This window comes from Cydia splendana, chromosome 19 (genome assembly GCF_910591565.1).
Source record: "Cydia splendana chromosome 19, ilCydSple1.2, whole genome shotgun sequence".
NCBI lineage: Eukaryota > Metazoa > Arthropoda > Insecta > Lepidoptera > Tortricidae > Cydia > Cydia splendana.
In genome coordinates, this window is record NC_085978.1 from 8,837,092 (window position 1) to 8,847,027 (window position 9,936).

At 37.6% G+C, this 9,936-nt stretch overlaps 3 protein-coding genes across 3 annotated transcripts in view; 2 read left to right on the top strand and 1 right to left on the bottom strand.

Moving 5' to 3' along the window:
• Positions 1-3,259: 3,259 nt before the first annotated feature.
• Positions 3,260-4,586, bottom strand: LOC134800224 (transcription initiation protein SPT3 homolog). The gene has a single exon (XM_063772722.1). The coding sequence runs from the start codon at positions 4,526-4,528 to the stop codon at positions 3,584-3,586; it is 945 nt and encodes a 314-aa protein (XP_063628792.1). The 5' UTR covers positions 4,529-4,586; the 3' UTR covers positions 3,260-3,583.
• Positions 4,587-4,941: 355 nt separating this feature from the next.
• The window catches only part of LOC134800253 (iron-sulfur cluster co-chaperone protein HscB), a 125,858-nt gene continuing 120,863 nt past the window's right edge, over positions 4,942-9,936 (top strand). The window contains exons 1-3 of the mRNA XM_063772760.1: positions 4,942-5,231; positions 5,547-5,632; positions 5,761-6,080. Of these exons, the coding sequence (XP_063628830.1) occupies positions 4,966-5,231; positions 5,547-5,632; positions 5,761-6,065 (657 nt within the window). The 5' untranslated portion in view covers positions 4,942-4,965 and the 3' untranslated portion in view covers positions 6,066-6,080. The remainder of the gene's footprint in view (positions 5,232-5,546; positions 5,633-5,760; positions 6,081-9,936) is intronic.
• Positions 7,574-9,434, top strand: LOC134800246 (trypsin, alkaline A-like). The gene is made up of 4 exons (XM_063772753.1): positions 7,574-7,709; positions 7,824-8,019; positions 8,767-9,022; positions 9,112-9,434. The coding sequence occupies exons 1-4, from the start codon at positions 7,652-7,654 to the stop codon at positions 9,418-9,420; spliced, it is 819 nt and encodes a 272-aa protein (XP_063628823.1). The 5' UTR covers positions 7,574-7,651; the 3' UTR covers positions 9,421-9,434.

Sequence of the window (9,936 nt, forward strand, 5' to 3'; positions counted from 1 at the left end):
TTGATACAACCTTGAATATCGCTCACTGTACCTACTTATAATTACTAATAGCCAAATCTAACACGAATGGCAAACTGTAAGAGGGACCAAAGGGCTTGTGCACAAATCATGCGAGGTTCGATACGGGGCTGCGGGTCACGAAAAAATCACGACAGATCACGTTGGGGGAAGGGGGGTATAAGGAGACCTCACGTGTATTTCGTCGGGTGACAAGCAAGTCACTAAGTACCACCACAAGTTCATAGCCATAGTGAACCATATTAGTACTAAGAGAAGGTCGATTTTTGTTTAATTTTTTTTTAGTAATTAGTGTAATTAGTGACTTTTGCTTGTCACCTGACGACTTTTCTACAGTGAACGAAACTATGAAAAAATACCTACCACATGAGTAGATACTTTTTCTCGGTTTCGTTAAACATAACTTCACTCCGCACTTCAAAATAGCGAGTCTATTTTACGAAAATTCGGAGCGCGTGGCCTTGACCGGTCGGATAGAAAAATGTTAATAAAATACACGTGAGGTTATGTGGGGGAGGGGGGTAGCCAAAAACCTCACGACATATCACCAAGGGGGAGGGGGGTCAAAAAATAGCCGAAAACACCTCGCGTGATTTGTGCACAACCCCCAATAGTCACTTTACGTCAATAATTACGTCGAAACCCACTTTCACATACGATACGACATAACTAAGTACTTACATTCTGGCGCCGCCAATAACGCCAACAATATTTAACTCCGCCTTACACAATTGAATTTGCAACTCGAAAAGCTATGAGCTATGGACAAAGTTTCGTTAGCAATTGCTATGAAATTTGTTCAGTAATGTTCACAGGCCACTTTGTTAGTAGTACCGCCTATGCATCGCATGAGTAATTTTGAGTTAATTATAAACTTGTGTCATATCAGTCAACGCATGCATTGTGCTGTTCCTTATAAACTGAAATAGAAGTTACATACTGATGAAAAAGTGAGCCCTCCAGTGGCTGGCCGGAAAAGAACTGGTGTGTTCGGCTCACGCAAACCTCTAGGCCACGCTGCTACGGCAGTACCCGTCCCAAATTCTAGAGTATATGCAATATTTGAAAGGCTAGGCGCCTTTGATCAACCCTATAAAGGGCGCAGTACGTGCTTGCACTTACGCCCCTTACGGGATTAACGGTATAAAAAATATATAATACATTTTGATTTTCGTTTTAAAGTAATCACACTACTATATATATTATATAAATTACTAGCGACCCGCCCCGGCTTCGCACGAGTTAACAAATTTTACACCTAAATCTTCCTCAAGAATCACTCTATTCATAGGTGAAAACCGCATGAATATCCGTTCAGTAGTTTTTGTTTATCGCGAACATACACACAAACAAACAGACAGACGCGGCGACGGACTTTGTTTCATAAGATGTATAGAAGATACTGCGAGTATGAGATAGTTCTAGAATTAATACTAAACTACTCTCATAAAAGGGGTCTGATTCAATAATAGTAACAATGCGCTTTGCATCATATTGTTTAATATTAGTATTAGTTGATGATATTAGTTAACAATTGACATTAATGTAGACTGATCTGATGGCAATGACGGGTGTCCTAAGCTTATAGTATTTCAAATCCATCTCTACTTTAACCTCCTGACACCTGGCGTCCTTTACAAAGTGCTAAATAAATCGTACTCGAAAGGCCGACCATTTTTGAACTTCTTATATCGACAATGGACGACCGACCTACAGGTAGCCTCAATTCCCGAGTGTTTGTTTTTTCCCGCAAAAAAATTATTTGTCACGTGATTGCTCGCAGCCAATGAAATTTAAGCAATGGCGATAGTTTGTCCTTGAAGTTCGATAGAGATATCCTACCTATTGGCCGCCATTCTTGTAAGAGTTTGGAACGATGGCGGCACGTGGCCGACGCAGTAAGTAAAACTTAAAATGTTTTTGTTAAATTCACTTGTTTTAATGTAGGGTTGTTGTAGAATAGCAAATTAGTAAACATTTTTTTGAAATTACGTACTTTTGTGTGGTAATAAAGAATAATAAAGTAAATAAATCGTCGTAAAAATATTAAACCTATAGAAAGGAACATCGTTCGTAGTTTATGTTTTAAGTTTGTGAAATTGATCTTACGTAAATCACTTTCGGCACTTATACCTAAAGTAGTGAATATATTATTTTCAGCGTTACGAGACCGCGATATTACAGAACTTCTTAATAACTCCGAATTGGAAGATTCGAGTGAAGATGAAGATTTCACTGAGGAGGTATACGCTTTCATAAATGAATCTCGATCTTCAGCTGAGGAAGACTCGAGCAACAGCGACAGTTACGACAGCGATGATGGCAATGTACCAAGAGGTCGAGGTCGTTCTCGTAGCCTCGGTAGAGCTACTGGACGTCGAGATCGGGGCAGACGACGTTCTGGATGTCGGGTTCGTATACGTGGTGGCACTCGCAGTCAAGGTCCAAGTCGGCCACAAGATGTTGCTTCATGGAAACGAGATAAGTTCGACGTTGATTTGCCAGGTTTGTCCTCACCATCTTACTTGCCATCCATTCAAGATCCATGAAACATCAACGAGTATGTGGAGGAATACCTGGATGATGAATTGTACAACTTAATTGTAGAAAAGTGTAACCAGAAATGTTAATTATAGTAAGGCACTTGCAATTACATTGCTCTTGTTCGCAAATAAAGATTTTAGCTAGATACCTACTTAGAAATGTTAAGTTTTTGACTGACTATATTCATAAAAATAAAAAATATGATTGTTTAGTACTTAATGTGTAACATTACATTAAATTTTCTTAAAATGTTAAATAATTTGTTTCATTTTATACACGTAACCTACTTATGCCTTAATGACCTAAAGTCCTTTATAAAGGACAAAAAATACCAAAACAAAAATATGCTCAGTGTCTTAATCCAATAATATTAAAACGCCTTTGTTTTAGTGAAAACTCAGGAAACACATTAGTTTAGGTTTTATTCAACATGCGAGGTCTCGGACTTTCCAACAGAAATAGTTTAATGCTTTGTAAAGTACATTCGGTCATAGTGACAAGTTATTTCAGTTAAATGCTCGGTGTCAGGAGGTTAACAAGTTACATAACTTAATAAGATATGCTATTATGAATTATTATGCACAACACAATACAGTACTGGTATGGAATTGCAACTTCACAGAAGCCCAATTCAAAATAAAATTTTAATCATATCCTCTAGCCCAGCGGTCGGCAACCTTTTAGCAGACAAGGGCCACATAGTAGTTAACGAAGGTGACGCGGGCCGCATTGCCGGCCGGGCCGAATTGGTAATATTTGTAATTTTAGCAGACATTGTCGTTTGTCAATATTACATACAAAATAGCCAGGGATGCTCGCGGGCCGCAAGCGAGAGGTTCGCGGGACGCATGCGGCCCGCGGGCCGCTTGTTACCGACCGCTGCTCTAGCCCACACAGCAAAACATGCCAAGACAATAGCAATTTTAATTTGTCAAAATAAAGAATCAAAATTGAATGGAATGGGAGATTTTTATAGGCCTCTGGGCAGCTGGAGGATCTAGCACTTACAATAAGTATTTAATTACAATATGAGATATCTTGTAGGTAAATCTAATGACATATTTCTATAAAATAACCCATTCATGCCAGTACTTGGTGAGAAATATCTTCTCAATGCTTCTCTGACTTCTGCCACTGTAATAGCCGGCACTCCCTCATACCCAGATTTGATGTAAACTGCATTGTTTAAGCTTAACGGGTTACAGAAATGCCCGCCTTCATACTTACTGAACGGATCACCATTCTTCTTTTTAGCATCTTGCCTTATCAGAAATACTGCATCTACTATTTCTGCTACCGTTTCATATGCTATGAAACATAATACTTCAAGTGCGAACATTGTAATCTTCAATTCTTTGTTCGGGTTTATCCACCGTTCTAATTTAGCGTAGCCTTTGACCAATTGATTCCCGGACCGAAAAGAACTACATCTTGCTTTATGGTATGCTTCATATTTCTCGAAGGACATTGACTCAGTCAATTTCGCAGCTCTCACTTTTCTTAAATAGTCTATTGTGTCAAACTTGATTTGGCTAACTTCATCAAACTCATCTACTTCTTTTATTATGTCTATGTGTGTCCGTCTTTTTCTGTTTTGAGGATCGATATCATCTTCTAACATTAATGAGTTGAGAGTCTCCGCTGTCGTCCCTGAAGGAACTTGCCTGCCTTTATCTAACGTGTCTAACTTAATTTGGTAGTCATGCAAGCGTTTCAATTTTATTACATTTTTCCGCATTAAATAAATAATATCGTAGTTAGAAATAGCCTTCCCACCTCTTGCATTGCATAGCGCCCAAGCCTCTTGTAACATAGTCCGGAGCTGTTGTAAAACTACGTTTTCGACAAGAACCACGGTGGCAGCGTTCGGGTTGGGATTGTCTCCGAATCCGTGCATCATGTTCGAAATTTCTTTTTGAAAATTTGTCCCCTCGCCGGTAGCGTCGATTGTGAAATAGGACACCATGTTTCATTTAATAAAACACCCAGAAAAGAGAACAAAATACAAGCAAACACGCACTGTTTGTTGACTTTGTTGATAGTGTCAAGTTGACACTGACGTTTCAGTGGCATGAAATGAGCAAAGCATAGGTAGCAAGAGCAAGATTACTTCTTTCATCGGAGCACGACAATGACAGAATATATTGTTATAGAAGATATTCATTAAGATTTTTTTGTTTCATTTCTGCCGATAGATATGTCTAGTACTATAATATATCTTTAATAATATTTAATCGAAGTTTCTTCTTTCGTTTATTAAAACGTAGCAATATCCAAACGCAAACCCAATAAGTTGACAGATATCAGCTGATATTTTTTTAGGTTATGTTCGACTGAACTTTGTGACATAAGTATCAAAAGATCATAAGAAGTATCATAACACTACATCGTAAAACATTGAAAATGAATATAATACGATTGTTACCTCTTAAAGGCAACTTAACATTGTGCCAAACTCGTTACTTATCCTGTTGGTCATGCGGTCAAGACATAAAACAGCTAGTAGAAAATTTGTTTTGCTCAAATTGTAAATCGCTTCAACAGCCTCCGAAAGAAAACTACTTCAAGATCTTGGGAGTGTCTGAAACGTATGATCAAAATGAAAATGAACTGGCTAAGAAGTTCAAAGAACTGCAGAAATACTTGCATCCAGATAAATTTGGAAACAAGTAAGAATATACTGTAATTTTTATATGTGCTAAATACTTTTGGGTGTCAAAATAAAGTGATAATAAGTTAGGTAAACATGCCCTCACGTCATACGCGGCCTCCATATCGGATGACTAATAGAAAATGATGTTTTAAAGAGGGTGATGTAAGGAAGGACATACTTTAGTTATTTATTCGTTTTTTAAACGCAATGTGTCTTTTGTAATGAGATCAAAAAGTACCAAATTTATGTCCAAAACTATAAAATAGTATGTATGTAGTATTTTAATGGCTATGTGCTCTGTGGTTGATTAATTTATTTACATATTTTTCAGACCAAAAGAGGAGCAAGAGATATCGGAAAACTACTCTTCATTAGTAAATGAATCATACAACACCCTCCTGAATCCACTGACTAGAGGTAATTTATATTACAATTTACTTATATCTTATTTGAAGTTGTCACGGTGTGTGGTTTGTACTCTTTCCCAGTTGTAATATTGTTTTAAAATATTACACTTAAAAGTTTTAACTTGGCCAATTTTCCAGGAATCTACATGTTACGGCTTAGCGGAAAGGAAATACCAGAGGAGACCGAAGTAAAAGACCAAGCGTTCCTCATGATGATTATGGAGAAAAATGAAGAAGTGGAGAACGCTGAGACAGAGGAGGAAATAATGAAACTCAACAAGGAAAATAAAGAACTAATGAATCAATTGCAAAAACAAGTTTCACAGGCGTTCAATGATGGAGATCTAAAATTGGTTCTTAAACTTTTAAGTCAAATGAAATATTATACTAGTATAGACCAGCAAATACGAAACCTGATTAGAAGTAAAGGAATTATTAGATAAATTTAAATTTATCATGTAAAATGATGTAAAATAGAATTAAATGATATTTAAATTAGAATTTACTGTATACTTTGAGATAAATAAAATATTGTATAGGTACATGTTCATAATATTAATTTATAGCTCTACATAGGTTCACTTGGTTCCCTAACATAACTATCCACTATTCTATACAGCTAGTATGGCGACGTGGGTACTTAAAGTGACGCATTCACTGTTCATGATTTAAAAAAAACAGAGCTTATTTATGGATTCACAAATAACTATTAAGTTATTCTATTAAATATTTGTAGGCCTTAAAAACTGTTATACTTGCTTTTATTTTTCACACGGAGTGACTACAAAGTAAATACCACCTTACTACACTTACTTTAAAGTTCATTATAGCATTTTACTTTTATCCTACGCTAATCTCCAGCTGGTACAAATCGTCGACATCTAATCATGGTGATTGATGCCCAGTAATGATCTGCCTTACTATTTGCATAAATTATACTTCACCTGACCAGTTAAGATACTTGCTCATATCCAAACAGCAAAATACTGCTTATTACTACAGTGCGACATAAAATAATAGAAAATAAATGAGGGCGCCACTTCCTACGTAACTGTCACATTTTTGACATAAAATGCTTACAACAATTTAGTATGGAATTTTGTAGTTCCTTTTTTATTTAATTTCTACTATTTTATGTCGCACTATTTAAACCAGGCAAAGTAATTTTCTGGTCTAGAAAAATAAATTTATAGAATTTTGAGGAAAAAATATTGCTATTCGGCTATAATTATTATTAATAATTCCGTATTTCCTGATTCAATTAAAATTCAATAAATAATATTCTGGATTCTGGCTAGCCATTATGTCACAGAATAAAATGTCTATTGTCATGTTTTAAATTTGCCGCCTTTTTTACTGACGGAAATTGATGACCTAATCATGTTTTTTTGATACCGGCAACACAATACATGTCAGAATATTCGCATAAATATAGTCTGTCAAGCCATTTCCGTCAGTAGAACAAGCGGCAAATTTAAAAAATGTAGGCGCTAAGAGTAAAAGTGCCCTTGTGGCCTATTTGCTGAATAAATGTTGAAGTTTTGAAGTAATTTTTGATACTGACAACCTTGTTTCACCGGCTATATTGTGTATTTTTCGTTAACATGGCAACTGAAAGCAAATGTAATTGTTTCGCTCTTGAAGTTTCTGTACATTCTGAGTAGGACTTGTAGAAAAAAAAATGTGTAGATAACTAAATGTATGCCCCTGCCTTTGGCCATCGGCCATTTCAGCAGCATTGTTCGCTAGTATGCGTGCTCCTTTTTTTTGAGTAGGTAGTAGACAAATGTCATTTCAGTTTTGAATCTTACTTGGTAATGATAAAACCTATTTTAGCTAGGTGGAGCCGTTTTCGCTCAGCAATCACTCGTTCGTTACCTCCTATTAAAAACGGTCGTTAATTTCAACATAACAATCTTGGATCAAGAACTCTCACTCCCACTACTTCGTACGGGATGGATCATGAAGGAAAAGAAAGTTATTTATTTAGTATGTTATGATAATCTGCTAAGAGCGCTTGTATGTGAAAATGTGTGAAACCAAATACGTGTTAGTGGTGCTTTTGGCGTTGATTGGCTACAATAAAGGTAAAATTTTGAACTGAATTAAATAAGAATATAACACCCATCATTGGCATCATTTTCTTCTCTCATTATCATGAAAATTAAATACGTGACGAATTTATGTAAACCGTTTTACAGTCTGCACCCAATACCACCTCCGCGTAGTCGGTGGCGCCACCACGACTATAGAGCGGTATCCAATCGTGGCTCAACTCCTGCTGGATGTGTGGGGCCGCCGCGAGTTCGTCCAGCATTGCGCAGGAGTTATTTTAACGTCACGTCACGTTATATCATGCGCCCATTGTTATCAATATAGCGTTGGTACGGGCCTCAAGTAAGTGCTAAACTGTTTTAGTCTGTAATAGTAGTAACAGACTATCGCACCGCACCAAGGTCATTGTGCGACGCACCCATAAGTAAGAGCGAGAAAGCGATATCTCTTTCTCGCTCTTACTTATCGGTGCGTCGCACAATGACCTTGGTGCGGTACGATAGTGTGTTACGGCCTTTAGACCTCTTGTCACAACCTATCGGCTTAGGCTGGCCGCAGACGTTCGGTTTCCTGATCAGGAATCCGAATTGAGAATACAGAGAAACACATATTTTACTTCCTTCCGACATCCGATATCGGATCGGACAATGTGGAAACGCTCTAAAACAGTGGCTCAAATTTTATTAGACTGCGTAAATTATTGACACTTTCCATGTTATGGTGTAGCTAAGCTATGTTCAGATAAAAAAGATCACCAGGCGGCTTAGCACGGTCGCGTTTTTATCCCTTGTCACCATGCCTGTCACGTTCTAACAAGTATGTACGTGCGAAAGGGACGCGCATAGTGATAGTCGATAAAAATGGAACCGTGCTGAGCCCGCAGTTGTGTTTAACTATATCCACGACTAAACAGCAGCTAATACACAGCAGATGCATATTTGCAGCATGGCTCGATATGCACCCGTGCAAGCTATTTTTTCACCCGGCGTGCAATTGGTCTTAAGCACCTTTACATTTGAACTAGTGTCGCTGAATCGTTAAGAATCCATTCGATGATGGTCTGATTGTAATTAAAATTGTGTATTCCAGTTACACACTCCCAAAATACTGGAAGATTCGCGTTGGCTCATCCTTCCGCAGCGAAGGCGGGGTACTCCACAAAATCAAAACCATCATCATCCACCGCGACTTCAACAAGTATTACTACACCAACGACATTGCAGTGCTGGTTGTCTCCAGGCCTTTTACCTTTGGGCCTGGAGTCAGACAAGGCACTATTGCGAAACTCGGAAATGAGATCAGGACGAATTCTTCGTGTACCGTTATTGGATGGGGAGCAACGGAGGTACATCTCGATTATTTGTAAATTTTTGCCTTCAAAAATAAAACAATGCCTTACCAAAATTGCTTATCTCTATTTTTTCTTTCTTTCAGAGCACTGGAATGCTGTCAGAACAGCTACGTTACGCCACAGTTTACACAGTTGATCACAGACTTTGCGTCTATCGATACAATAACATTATGGCCAAAATATCAGACTCCATGCTCTGCACCGGACATCTGGACGTGGGCGGCATAGACGGGTGTTTTGGAGACTCAGGAGGCCCTTTGTTGTACAAAGGAGTGGTCGTTGGATTGGTCTCATTTGGATTCGCGTGCGGACATGCGTACTATCCAGGAGTTTATACTAAAACATCCAGTTACACAGATTGGATTCTTAAAACAATTGCTACTTATAAGTAAAATATTAGTGTTTTGAAACTTTGTAATACTCTTATTAATGTAATATATTATACTATAATTCCTACATGATGAGGGCATTGAGATAACTGTCAATGTGTCTGTGTCACGCGTAAATCCTAGGAAATTGGTGGATGATGGAATCACAGTTTTTGCCTTAGCGAAACTACGTCCGTATAGTATCCTAGGTCCATGATTCCTACCTATATCTAAAATCGATAACAATACGACACGCAAAATTAGGTAAAGTCGCACCAAGAAAAGTCTGCAGCTGATTTGATAGCCCAAGCAGTGTGTTATTCATACATCATAATTTCATAGAAGATTGACGTTTAAAATGACACTTGCACTGCGTGGGCTATCAAAATCGCTGCAGACTTTTCACGGTCTGACTCTAAGTACCTTCAAATAAACTGTTGTCAGGCTTTACCTACCTATTTGCCGATATACTTAACAAGAATTTAAAAAGTTGTGAAATGTTTCTAAGAAATTATAACGTTTAAATAAAACACTTGCGCA

What these genes read in the sequence shown, in the direction of transcription:
- LOC134800224 (XM_063772722.1), bottom strand. Translation starts at nt 4,528, where the DNA reads ATGGTGTCCTATTTCACAATCGACGCTACCGGCGAGGGGACAAATTTT.
- LOC134800246 (XM_063772753.1), top strand. Translation starts at nt 7,652, where the DNA reads ATGTGTGAAACCAAATACGTGTTAGTGGTGCTTTTGGCGTTGATTGGC. An exon ending in GTTGATTGGCTACAATAAAG is followed by an intron (nt 7,710 to 7,823) that starts GTAAAATTTTGA and finishes ACCGTTTTACAG; the next exon opens with TCTGCACCCAATACCACCTC. An exon ending in TTGGATGGGGAGCAACGGAG is followed by an intron (nt 9,023 to 9,111) that starts GTACATCTCGAT and finishes TCTTTCTTTCAG; the next exon opens with AGCACTGGAATGCTGTCAGA.